The sequence below is a fragment of the Engystomops pustulosus genome, chromosome 1, assembly GCF_040894005.1.
Source record: "Engystomops pustulosus chromosome 1, aEngPut4.maternal, whole genome shotgun sequence".
Taxonomy (NCBI): domain Eukaryota; kingdom Metazoa; phylum Chordata; class Amphibia; order Anura; family Leptodactylidae; genus Engystomops; species Engystomops pustulosus.
Window position 1 is genome coordinate 282,057,004 of NC_092411.1, and position 26,150 is coordinate 282,083,153.

Here is a 26,150-nt window from a genome sequence, read left to right on the forward strand (position 1 = left end):
TGGACCTGAGCGGAGAAGCGACACATGCAGGATATCGGGCGCACAATCTTAGTGAATCGCAGCACAGTGCATTATACACGGACAATACATTTTTGGTGAACGCGTCAGGACGGGTAAGTAAATGATCCCATTTCCTCCTAAGTCTAAGGAGATGACTCCCCCACATGTCCTATGGATAGTATACAGTCATAAGTCTAATGTTATATTTTAATTTTTTGTTATTTACAAAAAATAATCATAAAACACGTAACTAAAAAACGGGCCAAAAACGGGTTCAAAGCACCACGTGTGACCGCAGCCTGAGGGTGCGTTTACACGTTGCGCTAGCATCACATTCACATGATGTTTTTAATCACGCACACTGAAAACGCATACGTTTTTTACATGTTCTATCTTTTCCCGGGCTACGGAGCGCTACGCTGCCGCGAGCCCATAGTGATGTATGGGGGATGTATATCGGCCGTATATACGTCCCCCGTACATGTGTGTGAATGTAGCCTAACTCTGATTTTTACCGTATATTTTTATAGATGAAACCGTATACAGGCGGTCCCCTACTTAAGGACACCCGACTTACAGACAACCCATAGTTACAGACGGACCCCTCTGCCGACTGTGACCTCTGGTGAAGCTCTCTGAATGCTTTACTATAGTCCCAGACTGCACTGATCAGCTGTAAGATGTCTGTAATGAAGCTTTATTGATAATTCTTGGTCCAATTACACCAAAAATTTTGAAACTCCAATTGTCACTGGGGCAAAAGAAAAAAAATTGTCTAGAACTTCCATTATAAAATATACAGTTTCGACTTACATACAAATTCAACTTAAGAACAAACCTCCAGACCCTATCTTGTATGTAACCTGGGGACTGCCTGTATAAAGCTATGATGCGGATGCTAATGTCTGGTTGTTGCAGTGTATGTTATGTTGTTGTACTACTGGCCGGAGCTGTATCCCCGGTATCCGCAGGACAGTGTGGGGATGCGGCGTTGTCACCGGGACATTGTGTTGTCGGTTGCCAAGCAACAGACTAAGACTCAATGGCGCGATGCCTTACAAGGAGAGATGATAAAATCGCTCTTCCGCTGACAAAATAGACGCCAAATGTTTTATCAGCCGAGTAGTTTCGGTCATCAGATATCCCGCCACACATTTTACCTCACATTTCGCTGTTATTGGGGCTTCTCCCCATGTTACACCCCTGTGAGGGCGCACAGCGGGCACGCGCACAGTTCCCACCCCCGGCGCGCGCGGCGTTCCCTCAGCGTTGCGGCGCATGCGCAGCGGGAGGACTGAGGCCGCCGCGGTGACGAGCCGGGGATCTCGTGGACGCGCACAGTGATAGGTCGGTGAGGAGGCGCGAGGTAACGGGGCAATGCCGGGCGCGACACACCGACTGACCGTGTGACCGGCGGCCAAGATGTCCCACAGGAGAGGTCCCCGCTACCAGAGCTGCTCCCCGGCTGTCAGGTAGGTGGCGGGCGGTGTGTGGGTGACATCCATCATCCCCTGTGATATAATATACATGGGTGTCCGTGCTGCGGGGGGAACCACAGGTCCCAGCACCCCCGCTCACACCCGGGCCTGTCATCATGGAGAGACCTGAAGACCCAAATACCGCAATATTATATTATATTACATGGTAATAATACAGGCCGTGTATATTGTTACATGTGTGACGTCACTATGTATCGGGGTGTATAATGGTCACTTCTGGGGGCGTCACTATGTATGGGGGGGGGTGTATAATGGTCACTACTGGGGGGTCACTATGTATGGGGGGTGTATAATGGTCACTTCTGGGGGGGTCACTATGTATGGGGGGTGTATAATGGGCACTTCTGGGGGGGTCACTATGTATGGGGGGGGTGTATAATGGTCACTACTGGGGGGTCACTATGTATGGGGGATGTATAATGGTCACTTCTGGGGGGTCACTATGTATGGGGGATGTATAATGGTAACTTCTGGGGGGGTCACTATGTATGGGGGGTGTATAATGGTCACTTCTGGGGGGTCACTATGTATGGGGGATGTATAATGGTCACTTCTGGGGGGGTCACTATGTATGGGGGGTGTATAATGGTAACTTCTGGGGGGGTCACTATGTATGGGGGGTGTATAATGGTCACTTCTGGGGGGGTCACTATGTATGGGGGGGTGTATAATGGTCACTTCTGGGGGGGTCACTATGTATGGGGGGGTGTATAATGGTCACTTCTGGGGGCGTCACTATGTATGGGGGGGGTGTATAATGGTCACTTCTGGGGGGTCACTATGTATGGGGGGTGTGTAATGGTCACTTCTGGGGGGGTCACTATGTATGGGGGATGTATAATGGTCACTTCTGGGGGGGTCACTATGTATGGGGGGGTGTATAATGGTCACTTCTGGGGGCGTCACTATGTATGGGGGGGGTGTATAATGGTCACTTCTGGGGGACACTATGTATGGGGGATGTATAATGGTCACTTCTGGGGGGTCACTATGTATGGGGGATGTATAATGGTCACTTCTGGGGGGTCACTATGTATGGGGGATGTATAATGGTCACTTCTGGGGGGTCACTATGTATGGGGGATGTATAATGGTCACTTCTGGGGGGGTCACTATGTATGGGGGGTGTATAATGGTCACTTCTGGGGGGGTCACTATGTATGGGGGGGTGTATAATGGTCACTTCTGGGGGGGTCACTATGTATGGGGGGGTGTATAATGGTCACTTCTGGGGGCGTCACTATGTATGGGGGGGGTGTATAATGGTCACTTCTGGGGGCGTCACTATGTATGGGGGATGTATAATGGTCACTTCTGGGGGGTCACTATGTATGGGGGGTGTATAATGGTCACTTCTGGGGGGGTCACTATGTATGGGGGGGTGTATAATGGTCACTTCTGGGGGCGTCACTATGTATGGGGGGGGTGTATAATGGTCACTTCTGGGGGACACTATGTATGGGGGATGTATAATGGTCACTTCTGGGGGGTCACTATGTATGGGGGATGTATAATGGTCACTTCTGGGGGGTCACTATGTATGGGGGATGTATAATGGTCACTTCTGGGGGGTCACTATGTATGGGGGATGTATAATGGTCACTTCTGGGGGGTCACTATGTATGGGGGGTGTATAATGGTCACTTCTGGGGGGTCACTATGTATGGGGGGTGTATAATGGGCACTTCTGGGGGGGTCACTATGTATGGGGGGTGTATAATGGTCACTTCTGGGGGGGTCACTATGTATGGGGGGTGTATAATGGTCACTTCTGGGGGGTCACTATGTGGGGGGGTGTATAATGGTCACTTCTGGGGGGTCACTATGTGGGGGGGTGTATAATGGTCACTTCTGGGGGGTCACTATGTGGGGGGGTGTATAATGGTCACTTCTGGGGGGTCACTATGTATGGGGGATGTATAATGGTCACTTCTGGGGGGTCACTATGTATGGGGGATGTATAATGGTCACTTCTGGGGGGTCACTATGTATGGGGGATGTATAATGGTCACTTCTGGGGGGTCACTATGTATGGGGTATGTATAATGGTCACTTCTGGGGGGTCACTATGTATGGGGGATGTATAATGGTCACTTCTGGGGGGTCACTATGTATGGGGGATGTATAATGGTCACTTCTGGGGGGTCACTATGTATGGGGGATGTATAATGGTCACTTCTGGGGGGTCACTATGTATGGGGGATGTATAATGGTCACTTCTGGGGGGTCACTATGTATGGGGGATGTATAATGGTCACTTCTGGGGGGTCACTATGTATGGGGGATGTATAATGGTCACTTCTGGGGGGTCACTATGTATGGGGGATGTATAATGGTCACTTCTGGGGGGTCACTATGTATGGGGGATGTATAATGGTCACTTCTGGGGGGTCACTATGTATGGGGGATGTATAATGGTCACTTCTGGGGGGTCACTATGTATGGGGGATGTATAATGGTCACTTCTGGGGGGTCACTATGTATGGGGGGTGTATAATGGTCACTTCTGGGGGGTCACTATGTATGGGGGATGTATAATGGTCACTTCTGGGGGGTCACTATGTATGGGGGATGTATAATGGTCACTTCTGGGGGGGCACTATGTATGGGGGGGTGTATAATGGTCACTTCTGGGGGGGCACTATGTATGGGGGGTGTATAATGGTCACTTCTGGGGGGGCACTATGTATGGGGGGGGTGTATAATGGTCACTTCTGGGGGGGCACTATGTATGGGGGGTGTATAATGGTCACTTCTGGGGGGGCACTATGTATGGGGGGTGTATAATGGTCACTTCTGGGGGGGGGCACTATGTATGGGGGGTGTATAATGGTCACTTCTGGGGGGGGGCACTATGTATGGGGGGTGTATAATGGTCACTTCTGGGGGGGGGTCACTATGTATGGGGGGTGTATAATGGTCACTTCTGGGGGGGGGTCACTATGTATGGGGGTGTATAATGGTCACTTCTGGGGGGTCACTATGTATGGGGGGTGTATAATGGTCACTTCTGGGGGGTCACTATGTATGGGGGTGTATAATGGTCACTTCTGGGGGGGTCACTATGTATGGGGGATGTATAATGGTCATTTCTGGTGGTGACTGGGGTCCCTATGACAGTTCTGCTGGGTAGGTGAGGGGGAGCTCAGGGCCCGGACCCTATGACAGTTCTGCTGGGTAGGTGAGGGGGAGCTCAGGGCCTGGACCCTATGACAGTTCTGCTGGGTAGGTGAGGGGGAGCTCAGGGCCTGGACCCTATGACAGTTCTGCTGGGTAGGTGAGGGGGAGCTCAGGGCCTGGACCCTATGACAGTTCTGCTGGGTAGGAGAGGGGGAGCTCAGGGCCTGGACCCTATGACAGTTCTGCTGGGTAGGTGAGGGGGAGCTCAGGGCCTGGACCCTATGACAGTTCTGCTGGATAGGTGAGGGGGAGCTCAGGGCCTGGACCCTATGACAGTTCTGCTGGGTAGGAGAGGGGGAGCTCAGGGCCTGGACCCTATGACAGTTCTGCTGGGTAGGAGAGGGGGAGCTCAGGGCCCGGACCCTATGACATTTCTGCTGGGTAGGTGAGGGGGAGCTCAGGGCCCGGACCCTATGACAGTTCTGCTGGGTAGGTGAGGGGGAGCTCAGGGCCCGGACCCTATGACAGTTCTGCTGGGTAGGTGAGGGGGAGCTCAGGGCCTGGACCCTATGACATTTCTGCTGGGTAGGTGAGGGGGAGCTCAGGGCCCGGACCCTATGACAGTTCTGCTGGGTAGGAGAGGGGGAGCTCAGGGCCTGGACCCTATGACAGTTCTGCTGGGTAGGAGAGGGGGAGCTCAGGGCCCGGACCCTATGACAGTTCTGCTGGGTAGGAGAGGGGGAGCTCAGGGCCTGGACCCTATGACAGTTCTGCTGGGTAGGTGAGGGGGAGCTCAGGGCCTGGACCCTATGACAGTTCTGCTGGGTAGGTGAGGGGGAGCTCAGGGCCCGGACCCTATGACAGTTCTGCTGGGTAGGAGAGGGGGAGCTCAGGGCCTGGACCCTATGACAGTTCTGCTGGGTAGGAGAGGGGGAGCTCAGGGCCCGGACCCTATGACATTTCTGCTGGGTAGGTGACTGGTAGCTCAGGGCCTGGACCCTATGACAGTTCTGCTGGGTAGGTGAGGGGGAGCTCAGGGCCTGGACCCTATGACAGTTTTGCTGGGTAGGAGAGGGGGAGCTCAGGGCCTGGACCCTATGACATTTCTGCTGGGTAGGAGAGGGGGAGCTCAGGGCCTGGACCCTATGACAGTTCTGCTGGGTAGGAGAGGGGGAGCTCAGGGCCCGGACCCTATGACAGTTCTGCTGGGTAGGTGAGGGGGAGCTCAGGGCCTGGACCCTATGACAGTTCTGCTGGGTAGGTGAGGGGGAGCTCAGGGCCTGGACCCTATGACAGTTCTGCTGGGTAGGTGAGGGGGAGCTCAGGGCCCGGACCCTATGACAGTTCTGCTGGGTAGGTGAGGGGGAGCTCAGGGCCCGGACCCTATGACAGTTCTGCTGGGTAGGTGAGGGGGAGCTCAGGGCCCGGACCCTATGACATTTCTGCTGGGTAGGAGAGGGGGAGCTCAGGGCCTGGACCCTATGACAGTTCTGCTGGGTAGGAGAGGGGGAGCTCAGGGCCCGGACCCTATGACATTTCTGCTGGGTAGGTGACTGGTAGCTCAGGGCCTGGACCCTATGACAGTTCTGCTGGGTAGGTGAGGGGGAGCTCAGGGCCCGGACCCTATGACAGTTCTGCTGGGTAGGTGAGGGGGAGCTCAGGGCCCGGACCCTATGACAGTTCTGCTGGGTAGGTGAGGGGGAGCTCAGGGCCCGGACCCTATGACAGTTCTGCTGGGTAGGTGAGGGGGAGCTCAGGGCCTGGACCCTATGACAGTTCTGCTGGGTAGGAGAGGGGGAGCTCAGGGCCTGGACCCTATGACATTTCTGCTGGGTAGGAGAGGGGGAGCTCAGGGCCTGGACCCTATGACAGTTCTGCTGGGTAGGAGAGGGGGAGCTCAGGGCCCGGACCCTATGACAGTTCTGCTGGGTAGGTGAGGGGGAGCTCAGGGCCTGGACCCTATGACAGTTCTGCTGGGTAGGTGAGGGGGAGCTCAGGGCCTGGACCCTATGACAGTTCTGCTGGGTAGGTGAGGGGGAGCTCAGGGCCCGGACCCTATGACAGTTCTGCTGGGTAGGTGAGGGGGAGCTCAGGACCCGGACCCTATGACAGTTCTGCTGGGTAGGAGAGGGGGAGCTCAGGGCCTGGACCCTATGACAGTTCTGCTGGATAGGTGAGGGGGAGCTCAGGGCCTGGACCCTATGACAGTTCTGCTGGGTAGGTGAGGGGGAGCTCAGGACATGGACCCTATGACAGTTCTGCTGGGTAGGTGAGGGGGAGCTCAGGGCCCGGACCCTATGACAGTTCTGCTGGGTAGGTGAGGGGGAGCTCAGGGCCTGGACCCTATGACAGTTCTGCTGGGTAGGTGAGGGGGAGCTCAGGGCCCGGACCCTATGACAGTTCTGCTGGGTAGGTGAGGGGGAGCTCAGGGCCCGGACCCTATGACAGTTCTGCTGGGTAGGTGAGGGGGAGCTCAGGGCCCGGACCCTATGACAGTTCTGCTGGGTAGGTGAGGGGGAGCTCAGGGCCTGGACCCTATGACAGTTCTGCTGGGTAGGTGAGGGGGAGCTCAGGGCCCGGACCCTATGACAGTTCTGCTGGGTAGGTGAGGGGGAGCTCAGGGCCCGGACCCTATGACAGTTCTGCTGGGTAGGTGAGGGGGAGCTCAGGGCCTGGACCCTATGACAGTTCTGCTGGGTAGGAGAGGGGGAGCTCAGGGCCTCTGCTTGTTATGGAGGAGAAGTTGGATGGGGAGGAAGTAATCAATTACAGGGATGTGAGTATTTGGCTGAGCTCATGCCTCCTCCCCTCCCCCAGCGTCACATCACAGCATCGCTATTGGTTGGCAGAGTCGTCTCTCCTCCTTCTGTGACTTTGTGAATAGAGAGAGGTCAGAGAGTCCCTGGCACCGGGCAGAGTCCTGACAGGAGGGGTTACAGGGGATTTCCACTAACAATACCCTGATTGTTCTCATATGTATTACCATCACAGCCAAACAGATGTAGCAGGGCTGAGCTTGTCATGTAACTATGATACTATGTGACTACACACAGATGTAGCAGAGCTGAGCTGGTCATGTAACTATGATACTATGTGACTACACACAGATGTAGCAGAGCAGAGCTGGTCATGTAACTATGAGACTATGTGACTACACACAGATGTAGCAGAGCTGAGCTGGTCATATAACTATGATACTATGTGACTACATACAGATGTAGCAGAGCTGAGCTGGTCATGTAACTATGATACTATGTGACTACATACAGATGTAGCAGAGCTGAGCTGGTCATGTAACTATGATACTATGTGACTACACACAGATGTAGCAGAGCTGAGCTGGTCATATAACTATGAGGCTATGTGACTACACACAGATGTAGCAGAGCTGAGCTGGTCAGGTAACTATGATACTATGTGACTACACACAGATGTAGCAGAGCTGAGCTGGTCATATAACTATGAGGCTATGTGACTACATACAGATGTAGCAGTGCTGAGCTGGTCATGTAACTATGATACTATGTGACTACATACAGATGTAGCAGAGCTGAGCTGGTCATGTAACTATGAGACTATGTGACTACACACAGATGTAGCAGAGCTGAGCTGGTCATGTAACTATGATACTATGTGACTACACACAGATGTAGCAGAGCTGAGCTGGTCATATAACTATGAGGCTATGTGACTACATACAGATGTAGCAGAGCTGAGCTGGTCATATAACTATGAGGCTATGTGACTACATACAGATGTAGCAGAGCTGAGCTGGTCATATAACTATGAGGCTATGTGACTACATACAGATGTAGCAGAGCTGAGCTGGTCATGTAACTATGATACTATGTGACTACATACAGATGTAGCAGTGCTGAGCTGGTCATGTAACTATGATACTATGTGACTACACACAGATGTAGCAGAGCTGAGCTGGTCATGTAACTATGAGACTATGTGACTACACACAGATGTAGCAGAGCTGAGCTGGTCATGTAACTATGATACTATGTGACTACATACAGATGTAGCAGAGCTGAGCTGGTCATGTAACTATGATACTATGTGACTACACACAGATGTAGCAGAGCTGAGCTGGTCAGGTAACTATGATACTATGTGACTACACACAGATGTAGCAGAGCTGAGCTGGTCATATAACTATGAGGCTATGTGACTACATACAGATGTAGCAGTGCTGAGCTGGTCATGTAACTATGATGCTATGTGACTACACACAGATGTAGCAGAGCTGAGCTGGTCATGTAACTATGAGACTATGTGACTACACACAGATGTAGCAGAGCTGAGCTGGTCATGTAACTATGATACTATGTGACTACATACAGATGTAGCAGAGCTGAGCTGGTCATGTAACTATGATACTATGTGACTACACACAGATGTAGCAGAGCTGAGCTGGTCATGTAACTATGATACTATGTGACTACACACAGATGTAGCAGAGCTGAGCTGGTCATATAACTATGAGGCTATGTGACTACACACAGATGTAGCAGTGCTGAGCTGGTCATGTAACTATGATACTATGTGACTACACACAGATGTAGCAGAGCTGAGCTGGTCATGTAACTATGATACTATGTGACTACACACAGATGTAGCAGAGCTGAGCTGGTCATGTAACTATGATACTATGTGACTACACACAGATGTAGCAGAGCTGAGCTGGTCATGTAACTATGAGGCTATGTGACTACATACAGATGTAGCAGAGCTGAGCTGGTCATGTAACTATGATACTATGTGACTACACACATGTAGCAGTGCTGAGCTGGTCATATAACTATGATACTATGTGACTACATACAGATGTAGCAGAGCTGAGCTGGTCATGTAACTATGAGGCTATGTGACTACACACAGATGTAGCAGAGCTGAGCTGGTCATGTAACTATGATACTATGTGACTACATACAGATGTAGCAGAGCTGAGCTGGTCATGTAACTATGATACTATGTGACTACACACAGATGTAGCAGAGCTGAGCTGGTCATGTAACTATGATACTATGTGACTACACACAGATGTAGCAGAGCTGAGCTGGTCATGTAACTATGAGGCTATGTGACTACATACAGATGTAGCAGAGCTGAGCTGGTCATGTAACTATGATGCTATGTGACTACACACAGATGTAGCAGAGCTGAGCTGGTCATGTAACTATGATACTATGTGACTACACACAGATGTAGCAGAGCTGAGCTGGTCATGTAACTATGAGGCTATGTGACTACATACAGATGTAGCAGAGCTGAGCTGGTCATGTAACTATGAGGCTATGTGACTACATACAGATGTAGCAGAGCTGAGCTGGTCAGGTAACTATGATACTATGTGACTACACACAGATGTAGCAGAGCTGAGCTGGTCAGGTAACTATGATACTATGTAACTGTGAAATAAACCCCTGTGTATAATAATAATTATTTATTTGTATAGCGCACACAGATTACGCAGCGCTGCATAAAGCATGACAAATTGCTCCCTATCCCCATGGGGCTCACAATCTAAACAACCTAACAGTATGTTTTGGGGTGTGGGAGGAAACCGGAGGACCTGGAGAAAACCCATGCAAACACCGAGAGAACATACAAACTCTTTGCAGATGTTGACCTGGGTGGGAATCGAACCCTCGACCCCAGCGCTGCAAGGCAGAAGCGCTACTCACTCAGCCACTGTGCCGCCCTATGACATATGCTCAGGACATCTTTCGGGGTTATGTTAAAGTGCCGTGCAGTGGTATTCCAGAATAAAAGTATCTCTGCTTTCTGTCAGTGAACTGCAATGGGACATTCAGTGCTGACAATGCTTTGAGAGAGAGAACTCTCCAGCAGTAGGTATTTCTTTCATGAGCTGATGTGTTGTTACACTGTATCGGTGAAGTCCCCACCTATTAGGACTTGTTGACTTGTAGGACTCTGATTTGTCTGACCCCCGGGACCCCCAATGTGAAGCAGAAGTGGAATGAATATGTCAGTGTGAACAGGAGCGCCCTCCTATGGTCATTGCCTTCCCCATCAGTCTCCAGGTTATCTGCTGTCCTGTAGGGGATAACAGGCAAACCAGTATCCACTCCTGCACTGGACCGAATGGACACGCTGAGTTCTGTTCTGTGATTCTGTAGGTTTCGGAACATTCCACACGTGTCCATAGGAAAGCGTTCTAGTGAAGCACACGGGTTGTGATGCATTTGGCTTCCATCACTATGGGTAAGGATCGGGCATTTCAGCTTTTTTATCCTGTTGTGGGAGGCGGGTGGCATTGGCCTCTATGTCCCCTCCTGGCACACGTACTGCATAGGAAACAGACACATGGCTCATAGCCGGGGGAAGGAAGGAGGAATCACTGTGTGGCCACTGCTCCTATATGATGCCCGCCTGCACCGCGCCTTCCCCAGCGCCTCATACACTGTAATATCTCCTTCTATTACGTCTCATTATTCCTCGTCATTACTGCATGCAGAAACCTCACTTACAAGGGTAGTGACATGACTGTTACCTTACAACGTTGTACTCGAGGGTTGTCACAAGCTAAATATTTCTTGGGGATTATTCACACAACGGGGGCAGGCCTCCAAACATTAGGCTGTGGTCACACATGGCGGTAACGCTTGCTTTTTCAGATGCAATACAACAGCCGGGAAGAGGAGATTTGCCTAATTACATTTCCTTTTACATTGCGATAGTGTTAACTTGCGTGTTAACATCACATGAACACACGCGCTTTGTAAACACAATGATGACAGCAATGTAATTGGGCAAATCTCTTTGCAGCCACGTGTGAACGGACCCTTAGGGTGATGTCACACATCCCGTTTTTGGACCGTTTTAAAGCGGGCGTTTTCAGTCCGTTTTTTTACGGTTTGGGATGCGTTTTACTGCTTTGAACTTCTATCTTCATAGATAAACAGGTTCAAAGCAGCCAAATGCATAGTAAACAGTAAAAAAACAGGTGCATTTATAAACGGACTGAAAAGGTGTTCAAAAACCGTGTGGCATCACCCTTACAGCGATATATGATGCAAGGAGTCCCTGTTTCCCCGCAGACTATAATCATGATAACACTCGTGCTGTTTTCTGGAAGTCGTATAGCGACTCCCTACATCATATATAACTATGAGCCCAGTATCCAATTCAGTGACCTCGTTAATTGGCAGGAGGCAGCAGATAGCGGCCGCCTACTTGGCAGTCTCTGAGCCCACATGGAGCGGGGAGCATTCCAGACCTGTTCACATGGTGCAGTACTGCATGCTGTCTGCAGGAGACCTTAGGGTGAAGACACACGTGGCGTTTCTAGGCCGTTTTTAGTTAGTGCGTTTTCAGATTGTTAAGAACGCATGCATTAAAAACCGCATGCGTTTTGTCCGGTTTTTCCACGTGTGTCTTCACCCTTAGTCATCCAGTATGGGGGGTCTGCTGGTGACCCTTATGTGACACCGCACCCTCTAGTGATGGTCATCGTGAACTGGATACTGAGTTTATGCAATTTGATCAAAATGTAACTAAGAACCTCAAGTTCCTTCTGATGTGTAGCCCAGCGGCATAAGATGATTGTATGATGTGTAGCCCAGCGGCATAAGATGATTGTATGATGTGTAGCCCAGCGGCATAAGATGATTGTATGATGTGTAGCCCAGCGGCATAAGATGATTGTATGATGTGTAGCCCAGCGGCATAAGATCATTGAATGATGTGTAGCCCAGCGGCATAAGATCATTGAATGATGTGTAGCCCAGCGGCATAAGATCATTGAATGATGTGTAGCCCAGCGGCATAAGATCATTGAATGATGTGTAGCCCAGCGGCATAAGATCATTGAATGATGTGTAGCCCAGCGGCATAAGATGATTGTATGATGTGTAGCCCAGCGGCATAAGATGATTGTATGATGTGTAGCCCAGCGGCATAAGATGATTGTATGATGTGTAGCCCAGCGGCATAAGATGATTGTATGATGTGTAGCCCAGCGGCATAAGATGATTGTATGATGTGTAGCCCAGCGGCATAAGATGATTGTATGATGTGTAGCCCAGCGGCATAAGATGATTGTATGATGTGTAGCCCAGCGGCATAAGATGATTGTATGATGTGTAGCCCAGCGGCATAAGATCATTGTATGATGTGTAGTCCAGCGGCATAAGATGATTGTATGATGTGTAGCCCAGCGGCATAAGATCATTGAATGATGTGTAGCCCAGCGGCATAAGATCATTGAATGATGTGTAGCCCAGCGGCATAAGATCATTGAATGATGTGTAGCCCAGCGGCATAAGATCATTGAATGATGTGTAGCCCAGCGGCATAAGATCATTGTATGATGTGTAGTCCAGATTTTCCTCTCTCCCAATGATGGTGCACCTGATATGAATGATTGGGTGTAATGCTTTCTGTCCCCTCCAGGGGCGCTGCAAGGAAATGGAAAACTTACCATCTAGTTTTACCATAGATTACAGCTGATCACTGGAGGGGTCTCGTCTTGTTACAGCTTCTTGTGGAGGGAACCTTTGTAAGTATAGATTGTCTAAAGCGGGTGGGGGGGACACACAATGAGAAGAGTGAGGGGACCGGGCCATGAGCACGGAGCAATCCAGCAGCACCAGGAGACAAGACACATTGTGCCTCGCTGCTTACAGGACTAGCAGGCTCAGGGTCCCGTGCTCCAAACTTTTAACCACTTGCAGGTTCTCCTGCCTTTCTTCTAGATCTGCACCTGTCCTATACACGTGTGCAATGATGTGTCCATTCACTGACAGCAAGCAGAGATTGTGGAAGAGTAAGACACACACAGGCCGTGTTTCCTCCTGTACATGCGCTGACCTGCACACGACCCTGAGCCTTCCCGGAATGACATGTAATGAGCGCTGATGACTCTCTGGCTCTGATCAAGGCTGCGGATTATGGGGAATAATTGAGGCCTCCCCTATAATTATAATAATTCCCTCATTCCCAGTGATGGCTTCCGATCCCGGAGTGATTGAGTTATGAGGACGCTTCATACTTGGCTCCGGCTCGTGAGATGGGAGCGTACCTTATAGATGAGCGGAGTTTAACCCTCGGCGGTTTTCTCACATCGCTGAATCCCCGGAGGAATTATTCACCAAGGTCTGTAGTAACGTGAGCCCATGTAATCTTTACTCAGACGCTCCGCAGTCATCTCCTGATCTCCCCGTAAGAAGATCTTATCCAGGATTGTGTCAGGACAGCCTCTGTCTGAGCTCTGGGGGGGTAACTGGATGTCACCCCAATGTCACAGGGGGCAGAGGGCTGAGATGTCCTACTATACAGGGTCACTGGAGCCAGATATAGAGCCGTAACTACAACAAACTCCTAACATCCTCCCGGAGGTTACGATGCTGTTGTAAGGTACATGGTAAAATGCAGTGATCTCTCATAACCCACGCGGGGCCTTCAGACCCCCATCAAACTTATATTTATGGCCTAACTTTAGGAAAGCCCTAATCCCAGAAAACCCCCCTTAGGGCAGGGGTTGGGATCATTCGTTCATCCGATTGGGCCAAAAAAACAGCAAATAAAAGCTTTTAGCCACAACTCTTTCGCTTTTTCGACTTTGTCTATGCATTGTAAAGGGTAAAATTCTGCCTCCGAATCTGCGGTAATCAACGACCTGCAGATCCGACAGCGCTAAGGGTTTAGCGGGTTTCATAATGAAGTATGTTTGGGTTTGTGTACACTCCATTCACTAGGCTGAGGGAGATAAATGAATAGTGCAAGCAAATATTAGGATGTATGCAATACCATATTATACTGTATAGTGACGGACTATAAAAACTCACCTTACTATATCATGCTCCCTACATATAGTCTTCAAAAAAAAGGAAAAATCTGACGCTAACTGACAACTCCTTGGTGAAGAAAGATGCATACAAGCACATCACTGCTGCATACACATTCACACACACATCACTGCTGCATACACATTCACACACACAGCCCTGCTACATTTATTCATTATTCATTCACACACACAGCCCTGCTACATTTATTCATTATTCATTCACTCACACAGCTCTGCTACATTTATTCATTATTCATTCACTCACACACAGCTCTGCTACATTCACTTACACACACAAACTCTCCTTTCCTCCTACCCCACCACCTGCAGTGACGTGCACTCACAGTAGCACATAAAACAGAGGTTCTGCATTAATGTGTTTGAGGTTTGACCTCCCTAGCCCTGTATTCCAGGACCCCCTAGTGATCCCCCTGTAGTGTATACACTCACCGGCCACTTTATTAGGTACACCATGCTAGTAACGGGTTGGACCCCCTTTTGCCTTCAGAACTGCCTCAATTCTTCGTGGCATAGATACAACAAGGTGCTGGAAGCTCCTCAGAGATTTTGCTCCATATTGACATGATGGCATCACACAGTTGCCGCAGATTTGTCGGCTGCACATCCATGATGCGAATCTCCCGTTCCACCACATCCCAAAGATGCTCTATTGGATTGAGATCTGGTGACTGTGGAGCCATTTGTGTCCAGTGACCTCATTGTCATGTTCAAGAAACCAGTCTGAGATGATTCCAGCTTTATGACATGGCGCATTATCCTGCTGAAAGTAGCCATCAGATGTTACAGGGTACATTGTGCTCATAAAGGGATGGACATGGTCAGCAACAATACTCAGGTAGGCTGTGGCGTTGTACCAAGGGGCCCAAAGACACCATGACACCAGCACCACCAGCCTGACCCGCTGATACAAGGCAGGATGGATCCATGACACCAGCACCACCAGCCTGACCCGCTGATACAAGGCAGGATGGATCCATGCTTTCATGTTGTTGACGCCAAATTCTGACCCTACCATCCGAATGTCGCAGCAGAAATCGAGACTCATCAGACCAGGCAACGTTTTTCCAATCTTCTACTGTCCAATTTCGATGAGCTTGTGCAAATTGTAGCCTGAGTTTCCTGTTCTTAGCTGAAAGGAGTGGCACCCGGTGTGGTCTTCTGCTGCTGTAGCCCATCTGCCTCAAAGTTGGACGTACTGTGCGTTCAGAGATGCTCTTCTGCCTTTCTTGGTTGTAACGGGTGGCGATTTGAGTCACTGTTGCCTTTCTATCAGCTCGAACCAGTCTGCCCATTCTCCTCTGACCTCTGGCATCAACAAGGCATTTCCGCCCACAGAACTGCCGCTCACTGGATGTTTTTTCTTTTTCGGACCATTCTCTGTAAACCCTAGAGATGGTTGTGCGTGAAAATCCCAGTAGATCAGCAGTTTCTGAAATACTCAGACCAGCCCTTCTGGCACCAACAACCATGCCAAGTTCAAAGGCCACAAATCTCCTTTCTTCCCCATACTGATGCTCGGGAGAACTGCAGGAGATTGTCTTGACCATGTCTACATGCCTAAATGCACTGAGTTGCCGCCATGTGATTGGCTGATTAGAAATTAAGTGTTAACGAGCAGTTGGACAGGTGTACCTAATAAAGTGGCCGGTGAGTGTATGTCCAGGACCCGCTAGTGATCCCCCTGTAGTGTATATGCCAGGACCCCCTAGTAGCCCCCTGTAGTGTATATGCCAGGACCCCCTAGTGATCCCCCTGTAGTGTATATGCCAGGACCCCCTAGTGATCCCCCTGTAGTGTATATGTCCAGGACCCCCTAGTGATCCCCCTGTAGTGTATATGCCAGGACCCCCTAGTAGCCCCCTGTAGTGTATATGCCAGGACCCCCTAGTGATCCCCCTGTAGTGTATATGCCAGGACCCCCTAGTGATCCCCCTGTAGTGTATATGTCCAGGACCCCCTAGTGATCCCCCTGTAGTGTATATGTCCAGGACCCCCTAGTGATCCCCCTGTAGTGTATATGTCCAGGACCCCCTAGTAGCCCCCCTGTAGTGTATATGTCCAGGACCCCCTAGTGATCCCCCTGTAGTGTATATGTCCAGGACCCCCTAGTAGCCCCCCTGTAGTGTATATGTCCAGGACCCCCTAGTGATCCCCCTGTAGTGTATATGTCCAGGACCCCCTAGTGATCCCCCTGTAGTGTATATGCCAGGACCCCCTAGTGATCCCCCTGTAGTGTATATGCCAGGACCCCCTAGTGATCCCCCTGTAGTGTATATGCCAGGACCCGCTAGTGATCCCCCTGTAGTGTATATGCCAGGACCCCCTAGTAGCCCCCCTGTAGTGTATATGCCAGGACCCCCTAGTGATCCCCCTGTAGTGTATATGTCCAGGACCCCCTAGTAGCCCCCCTGTAGTGTATATGTCCAGGACCCCCTAGTAGCCCCCCTGTAGTGTATATGTCCAGGACCCCCTAGTGATCCCCCTGTAGTGTATATGCCAGGACCCCCTAGTGATCCCCCTGTAGTGTATATGTCCAGGACCCCCTAGTGATCCCCCTGTAGTGTATATGTCCAGGACCCCCTAGTGATCCCCCTGTAGTGTATATGTCCAGGACCCCCTAGTAGCCCCCTGTAGTGTATATGCCAGGACCCCCTAGTGATCCCCCTGTAGTGTATATGTCCAGGACCCCCTAGTGATCCCCCTGTAGTGTATATGCCAGGACCCCCTAGTGATCCCCCTGTAGTGTATATGCCAGGACCCCCTAGTGATCCCCCTGTAGTGTATATGTCCAGAACCCCCTAGTGATCCCCCTGTAGTGTATATGTCCAGGACCCCCTAGTAGCCCCCTGTAGTGTATATGCCAGGACCCCCTAGTGATCCCCCTGTAGTGTATATGCCAGGACCCCCTAGTGATCCCCCTGTAGTGTATATGCCAGGACCCCCTAGTGATCCCCCTGTAGTGTATATGTCCAGAACCCCCTAGTGATCCCCCTGTAGTGTATATGTCCAGGACCCCCTAGTAGCCCCCCTGTAGTGTATATGTCCAGGACCCCCTAGTAGCCCCCCTGTAGTGTATATGTCCAGGACCCCCTAGTAGCCCCCCTGTAGTGTATATGTCCAGGACCCCCTAGTAGCCCCCTGTAGTGTATATGCCAGGACCCCCTAGTGATCCCCCTGTAGTGTATATGTCCAGGACCCCCTAGTGATCCCCCTGTAGTGTATATGTCCAGGACCCTCTAGTAGCCCCCCTGTAGTGTATATGTCCAGGACCCCCTAGTAGCCCCCTGTAGTGTATATGCCAGGACCCCCTAGTGATCCCCCTGTAGTGTATATGTCCAGGACCCCCTAGTGATCCCCCTGTAGTGTATATGTCCAGGACCCCCTAGTGATCCCCCTGTAGTGTATATGTCCAGGACCCCCTAGTAGCCCCCCTGTAGTGTATATGTCCAGGACCCCCTAGTGATCCCCCTGTAGTGTATATGTCCAGGACCCCCTAGTAGCCCCCCTGTAGTGTATATGCCAGGACCCCCTAGTGATCCCCCTGTAGTGTATATGTCCAGGACCCCCTAGTAGCCCCCCTGTAGTGTATATGTCCAGGACCCCCTAGTAGCCCCCCTGTAGTGTATATGTCCAGGACCCCCTAGTAGCCCCCCTGTAGTGTATATGTCCAGGACCCCCTAGTAGCCCCCCTGTAGTGTATATGTCCAGGACCCCCTAGTGATCCCCCTGTAGTGTATATGTCCAGGACCCCCTAGTGATCCCCCTGTAGTGTATATGTCCAGGACCCCCTAGTGATCCCCCTGTAGTGTATATGCCAGGACCCCCTAGTGATCCCCCTGTAGTGTATATGTCCAGGACCCCCTAGTGATCCCCCTGTAGTGTATATGTCCAGGACCCCCTAGTGATCCCCCTGTAGTGTATATGTCCAGGACCCGCTAGTAGCCCCCTGTAGTGTATATGTCCAGGACCCCTTAGTGATCCCCCTGTAGTGTATATGTCCAGGACCCCCTAGTGATCCCCCTGTAGTGTATATGTCCAGGACCCCCTAGTAGCCCCCCTGTAGTGTATATGTCCAGGACCCCCTAGTGATCCCCCTGTAGTGTATATGTCCAGGACCCCCTAGTAGCCCCCTGTAGTATATATGCCAGGACCCCCTAGTGATCCCCCTGTAGTGTATATGTCCAGGACCCCCTAGTGATCCCCCTGTAGTGTATATGTCCAGGACCCCCTAGTAATCCCCCTGTAGTGTATATGCCAGGACCCCCTAGTAGCCCCCTGTAGTGTATATGCCAGGACCCCCTAGTGATCCCCCTGTAGTGTATATGTCCAGGACCCCCTAGTGATCCCCCTGTAGTGTATATGTCCAGGACCCCCTAGTAGCCCCCCTGTAGTGTATATGTCCAGGACCCCCTAGTGATCCCCCTGTAGTGTATATGTCCAGGACCCCCTAGTGATCCCCCTGTAGTGTATATGTCCAGGACCCCCTAGTAGCCCCCCTGTAGTGTATATGTCCAGGACCCGCTAGTGATCCCCCTGTAGTGTATATGCCAGGACCCCCTAGTGATCCCCCTGTAGTGTAATGTCCAGGACCCCCTAGTGATCCCCCTGTAGTGTATATGCCAGGACCCCCTAGTGATCCCCCTGTAGTGTATATGCCAGGACCCCCTAGTGATCCCCCTGTAGTGTATATGTCCAGGACCCCCTAGTGATCCCCCTGTAGTGTATATGTCCAGGACCCCCTAGTGATCCCCCTGTAGTGTATATGCCAGGACCCCCTAGTGATCCCCCTGTAGTGTATATGTCCAGGACCCCCTAGTGATCCCCCTGTAGTGTATATGTCCAGGACCCCCTAGTGATCCCCCTGTAGTGTATATGTCCAGGACCCCCTAGTGATCCCCCTGTAGTGTATATGTCCAGGACCCCCTAGTGATCCCCCTGTAGTGTATATGTCCAGGACCCCCTAGTAGCCCCCCTGTAGTGTATATGTCCAGGACCCCCTAGTGATCCCCCTGTAGTGTATATGTCCAGGACCCCCTAGTGGCCCCCCTGTAGTGTATATGCCAGGACCCCCTAGTGATCCCCCTGTAGTGTATATGCCAGGACCCCCTAGTGATCCCCCTGTAGTGTATATGTCCAGGACCCCCTAGTGATCCCCCTGTAGTGTATATGTCCAGGACCCCCTAGTGATCCCCCTGTAGTGTATATGCCAGGACCCCCTAGTGATCCCCCTGTAGTGTATATGCCAGGACCCCCTAGTGATCCCCCTGTAGTGTATATGCCAGGACCCCCTAGTGATCCCCCTGTAGTGTATATGCCAGGACCCCCTAGTGATCCCCCTGTAGTGTATATGCCAGGACCCCCTAGTGATCCCCCTGTAGTGTATATGCCAGGACCCCCTAGTGATCCCCCTGTAGTGTATATGCCAGGACCCCCTAGTGATCCCCCCTGTAGTGTATATGTCCAGGACCCGCTAGTGATCCCCCTGTAGTGTATATGTCCAGGACCCCCTAGTAGCCCCCTGTAGTGTATATGTCCAGGACCCCCTAGTGATCCCCCTGTAGTGTATATGCCAGGACCCCCTAGTGATCCCCCTGTAGTGTATATGTCCAGGACCCCCTAGTAGCCCTCCTGTAGTGTATATGTCCAGGACCCGCTAGTAATCCCCCTGTAGTGTATATGTCCAGGACCCCCTAGTGATCCCCCTGTAGTGTATATGTCCAGGACCCGCTAGTGATCCCCCTGTAGTGTATATGTCCAGGACCCCCTAGTGATCCCCCTGTAGTGTATATGCCAGGACCCCCTAGTGACCCCCCTGTAGTGTATATGTCCAGGACCCCCTAGTGATCCCCCTGTAGTGTATATGTCCAGGACCCCCTAGTGATCCCCCTGTAGTGTATATGCCAGGACCCCCTAGTGATCCCCCTGTAGTGTATATGCCAGGACCCCCTAGTGATCCCCCTGTAGTGTATATGCCAGGACCCCCTAGTGATCCCCCTGTAGTGTATATGCCAGGACCCCCTAGTGATCCCCCTGTAGTGTATATGTCCAGGACCCCCTAGTGATCCCCCTGTAGTGTATATGTCCAGGACCCCCTAGTAGCCCCCCTGTAGTGTATATGTCCAGGACCCCCTAGTGATCCCCCTGTAGTGTATATGCCAGGACCCCCTAGTAGCCCCCCTGTAGTGTATATGCCAGGACCCCCTAGTAGCCCCCCTGTAGTGAATACATCGGGGCTGGTTTCAGGTTTTCGGCTGCACATTTTCTCTTATCCGGGTGGATCCTATATATAGCGCTGCAGGATCCGGAGACGTTATTTATAACCTCTTCCCGGCGCTGTGTTCTGGATGGTGAATCATGTGGAGCGGCCGGCACCGGACTTGTCACTTGTCATCTGCAGCGGCGCTAACAATTCTGTATTGTACAGAATAACAATGTTGCATGTGTCCCGATGGCATCACGCTGGTACTGCTCCGTCATGCTCTGCGTTGTACTGGAATGTTCCGGATACATTACATTCCCCTGACTAATGGCGAGACTAATTTATTTACTAGAATATTTTAAGGAGGGTGAAGAATTGTGTAAAGACGTAGTGATGGGCTATAGGGCTGGCAGGTAGGTAAATGGTGGTCGTGTGCCAGGCCAGCGGTGATCCTTCACATCCTGATACTATCACTTAGTTGTGATGTTTTGTATGTATTTGCTTCTTCTTGATGTGGTGCTGAATTTTACGATCTCTCATCATAAGATTTTCTTCCCGTTTTCTTTTTCAGCTGCAGTCGTCTGAGGAAAATACAAGAAATCCTAACAAAATCCAGCAAATCCTCTCCAGACGGCATCCTGTGTATACTGGGTAAGTGTCTGCGCAGATATTATACAGAGAGACATTATTCATGGGGAACATGTTAAATGTCGCTGGGCGCGGCCTGGCAGGGAGCAGTGGGGCCCGGCGCGGTCAGTGGGGGCGGTGGGGCCCGGCGCGGTCAGTGGGGGCGGTGGGGCCCGGCGCGGTCAGTGGGGGCGGTGGGGCCCGGCGCGGTCAGTGGGGGCGGTGGGGCCCGGCGGGGGCGGTGGGGCCCGGCGCAGTCAGTGGGGGCGGTGGGGCCATAAGCTGACCATCATGATTTGGGCACATGGGTCTCCTATGTATAGTTTGCTAGTGAAGAACAGCATTAAGGAGGTTACACAGGCCCCTGTCTTGGTTCAGGCCCCAGTTCTCCATTGTTTTACACCATGTTTATCTCCGCTCTCCAGGAATAGACAGCCGCTACAATGAAGGATGCCGGGAGCTGGCCAACTACCTGCTCTTTGACCTGTACAGCCAGAGGAGCGCAGAGTTTGAGCAGAGCGGCTTTCCAGAAGAAGTTCTGGATGGTGAGTCCGGGGGAGGTCACCCGGGACGTCTGGTCTCTCTGGAGATGCTTGTAGTGACTGGCACCCAGGACGTCTGGTCTCTCTGGAGATGCTTGTAGTGACTGGCACCCAGGACGTCTGGTCTCTCTGGAGATGCTTGTAGTGACTGGCACCCAGGACGTCTGGTCTCTCTGGAGACGCTTGTAGTGACTGGCACCCGGGACGTCTGGTCTCTCTGGAGATGCTTGTAGTGACTGTCACCCAGGACGTCTGGTCTCTCTGGAGATGCTTGTAGTGACTGGCACCCAGGACGTCTGGTCTCTCTGGAGATGCTTGTAGTGACTGGCACCCAGGACGTCTGGTCTCTCTGGAGATGCTTGTAGTGACTGGCACCCAGGACGTCTGGTCTCTCTGGAGGTGCTTGTAGTGACTGGCACCCAGGACGTCTGGCCTCTCTGGAGGTGCTTGTAGTGACTGGCACCCGGGACGTCTGGTCTCTCTGGAGGTGCTTGTAGTGACTGGCACCCGGGACGTCTGGTCTCTCTGGAGATGCTTGTAGTGACTGGCACCCAGGACGTCTGGTCTCTCTGGAGATGCTTGTAGTGACTGGCACCCAGGACGTCTGGTCTCTCTGGAGATGCTTGTAGTGACTGGCACCCAGGACGTCTGGTCTCTGGAGGTGCTTGTAGTGACTGGCACCCAGGACGTCTGGTCTCTCTGGAGATGCTTGTAGTGACTGGCACCCAGGACGTCTGGTCTCTCTGGAGATGCTTGTAGTGACTGGCACCCGGGACGTCTGGTCTCTCTGGAGATGCTTGTAGTGACTGGCACCCAGGACGTCTGGTCTCTCTGGAGATGCTTGTAGTGACTGGCACCCAGGACGCCTGGTCTCTCTGGAGATGCTTGTAGTGACTGTCACCCAGGACGTCTGGTCTCTCTGGAGATGCTTGTAGTGACTGGCACCCAGGACGTCTGGTCTCTCTGGAGGTGCTTGTAGTGACTGGCACCCAGGACGTCTGGTCTCTCTGGAGGTGCTTGTAGTGACTGGCACCCAGGACGTCTGGTCTCTGGAGATGCTTGTAGTGACTGGCACCCAGGACGTCTGGTCTCTGGAGGTGCTTGTAGTGACTGGCACCCAGGACGTCTGGTCTCTGGAGATGCTTGTAGTGACTGGCACCCAGGACGTCTGGTCTCTCTGGAGACGCTTGTAGTGACTGGCACCCAGGACGTCTGGTCTCTCTGGAGACGCTTGTAGTGACTGGCACCCAGGACGTCTGGTCTCTCTGGAGGTGCTTGTAGTGACTGGCACCCAGGACGTCTGGTCTCTCTGGAGGTGCTTGTAGTGACTGGCACCCAGGACGTCTGGTCTCTCTGGAGATGCTTGTAGTGACTGGCACCCGGGACGTCTGGTCTCTCTGGAGATGCTTGTAGTGACTGGCACCCAGGACGTCTGGTCTCTCTGGAGGTGCTTGTAGTGACTGGCACCCAGGACGTCTGGTCTCTCTGGAGATGCTTGTAGTGACTGGCACCCAGGACGTCTGGTCTCTCTGGAGATGCTTGTAGTGACTGGCACCCAGGACGTCTGGTCTCTGGAGGTGCTTGTAGTGACTGTCACCCAGGACGTCTGGTCTCTCTGGAGATGCTTGTAGTGACTGGCACCCAGGACGTCTGGTCTCTCTGGAGGTGCTTGTAGTGACTGGCACCCAGGACGTCTGGTCTCTCTGGAGATGCTTGTAGTGACTGGCACCCAGGACGTCTGTTCTCTCTGGAGGTGCTTGTAGTGACTGGCACCCAGGACGTCTGGTCTCTCTGGAGATGCTTGTAGTGACTGTGTCCTTCTGATTTCTTTCTTGCAGACGTCATCATCCTCATCAAATCGGACAGCGTCCACCTGTACTGTAACCCTGTGAACTACTCCTACCTGCTGCCCTATGTGAGCTGCTGGAGGAACCTGCATGTCCACTGTATGACCCAAAATGAGGTGCGTGCACCTGTCACCAGCCGAGGGGTGGCAGCACTGGTTACTGGTTGTAGCTGGGACATCTCTGCTCTCTCATCCTCGGAAAGAAAGAGTTTTATAAATCCATGATGTATTTTATCTCCCGCAGTATGAGGATGAAGAAGCAGCAGAAGAATATAAAATTGCAAGTTTTGTCAACATGGTGCGAGACTGCAGCCGGATCGGGATTCCTTACAGCTCCCGAGGTCAGTAATGATATAACAAGAGCCAGTCTATCCAAGACAATTCCAGCTGGTGATCTGTGTTTTCCCTCTTCCCCACCCCCATTGCTACTGTAATAGTAGGATATCGGCAGCTTCACTACTGGTCGTATACAGTGACATTCTGATTTTTCTGATGGTTCAGGGTATTGTATAAGTTAAAGGGATTGTCTGGTGATGGCAAGTTCTGTCCTATCCATGACTGGTTTCTCTGGTCATCTTGGGTGCAGCAGGGTTTACAACAGACCCCGTCTTGTGACTCCCTTCTTGTGATATCGGACCCCCCCACCAATAATCAAGTTAGGGCCTATTCTGTGGATAGGGCCTAAATTCCTATCATTGGACCACACCTTCAACTTATGTGATGTTTACTTCTGTGATGATGAGGGGATTCGAGAGGTGAATTTACCTGGTGGTTTAGGGAAATGAAAGGGTTTATGACCAATTTTTGGTGTCCATGGATAAAGAGATTCTTCAGGGACCTGACATGGTCTGGAAATCCTTACTGATAAATCTTTAGGCTACAATCCTATTCATGGCCCCTTTTCCCCTCAGGTCACCTGCAGACCTTCGACATGTTCATAGTAGAGAAGTGGCCGATCGTTCAGGCGTTTGCATTAGAAGGCATCGGGGGCGGTGGATTCTTCACCATGAAATACGAGGTATGTGATATGCAGGGGGCCCCGATGCTTCCTATAGGCCTGTGTTGTGCCGCCATTATAACTTTCCCTTTCTCTCTCCCTGCCCCGCTCTGTGTGTGGTAGGAGGGTGGGGGCTACATGGACACTTGGTGCTTTACACCCAATGTTAGGAGGAGACAGAAGACTACTGTCCCCAGCCTTCTGCTCTGTTGGGGTAAGAAGTTGTGGTGTATTGTGGCCTGCTGTTTAGCACCCCGGGGGTAACATTGCATGCGACACACACTGAGAGGAGGCTGCCAATACCAGACTGTATTCTGCGCCACTGTCATGGCGGACGCGTCACATCACTGTCTGTCTTACAGCTAATGGACGTGAGCGAGGCTCTGTGGAAGGTGTACAGCTGCATGGACCCCGTGTCTCTGGAGGCGCTGCTAATGGAGGTACGAACATAAACTGGCCATGCTATAGATCAGTGATGGCGAACCTTTCAGAGACCGAGTGCCCAAACTACAACCGAAATCCACTTATTTACCGTGAAGTGCCAACATGAAATTTTAAATGGTAACTTCTTGCTACCTGTTCCTCCACATCTTTCAATTGTATCGGCGGTCTGAAGCCACCAGTTCAAAGAAGAAGTGCAAATTCAGATTATCATTGTAGCTTCCTCTGTAAAGGAAGAATGGTCGGGTCCAGCAGGATGACCTCCAAAGATAATGCAGTTCTGTCACAGCTTTCTCACTTTTCCTGCAATTCCAAACAGCCAACTAAGTGTTGAATAGCACTGAGAGCAGCATCCCTTAATTTGCTTGGGACTGCATGAAGATTCAGTGTTTGGTGAACTCTGTCCTGGGGTGATGGCCTGAGTGCCCATAGAAAAGGCTCCGAGTGCCACCTCTGGCACCCGTGCCGTAGGTTCGCCATCACTGCTATAGATTCTATTCATCCTGACTGACCTTTCATGACCTATCGTATGCACAGCCCATTAATATGTGTAGGCTGGAAATCCCATTTAAAGGGTATTTTCACACCAAAGATGCTTTCCCTCTTTTTTTTAAGGAAATAATAAATCTTTATTTCTACAGCTCCAACATATTCTGCATAAAAAGCGATTAGTGTCGGATTACTGGGTTCTGAGTGTTGTGACCCAGTGATCCTGTTAATAGGAGATCCCCTTAGTCCTCCCTCCTGTATGAAGCAGACTTGCAGTTTGGATAGTGACATTAGGACAAGGAACTTCCATCTACAGCAGTGTTTGTAAACCCGTCTGCCCTCTGTATTAATGGGATTAGTGGGGTCTTAACACCTTGACCCAAAAAGGTCAGCCTCTTACATGCTACTGCTAGGTCATAAACCTAAAGCTAACATTTACAGATGAAGTCATTTTACTTCTATTGTACTGACCCTGAGCGAGCGCCTGTATTGTGCTGCAGAACCGAAATCACAATTCTAACGTGTCCAACAGCAAAGATGAGCTGACAC

At 51.4% G+C, this 26,150-nt stretch overlaps 1 protein-coding gene across 2 annotated transcripts in view; it reads left to right on the top strand.

The window, feature by feature from the left end:
• The first annotated feature begins 1,242 nt into the window (after positions 1-1,242).
• DNAAF9 (dynein axonemal assembly factor 9) overlaps positions 1,243-26,150 on the top strand; it is a 54,704-nt gene continuing 29,796 nt past the window's right edge. The window contains exons 1-7 of one of the 2 annotated variants that reach the window (XM_072126345.1): positions 1,243-1,472; positions 21,231-21,310; positions 21,712-21,831; positions 23,667-23,791; positions 23,919-24,015; positions 24,586-24,692; positions 25,034-25,111. In XM_072126345.1, coding sequence (XP_071982446.1) covers positions 1,423-1,472; positions 21,231-21,310; positions 21,712-21,831; positions 23,667-23,791; positions 23,919-24,015; positions 24,586-24,692; positions 25,034-25,111 — 657 coding nt within the window. In that variant the 5' untranslated portion in view covers positions 1,243-1,422. Of the gene's footprint in view, positions 1,473-21,230; positions 21,311-21,711; positions 21,832-23,666; positions 23,792-23,918; positions 24,016-24,585; positions 24,693-24,716; positions 24,886-25,033; positions 25,112-26,150 lie in introns of those variants that run through there. The other variant, XM_072126346.1, reaches the window with a different exon arrangement.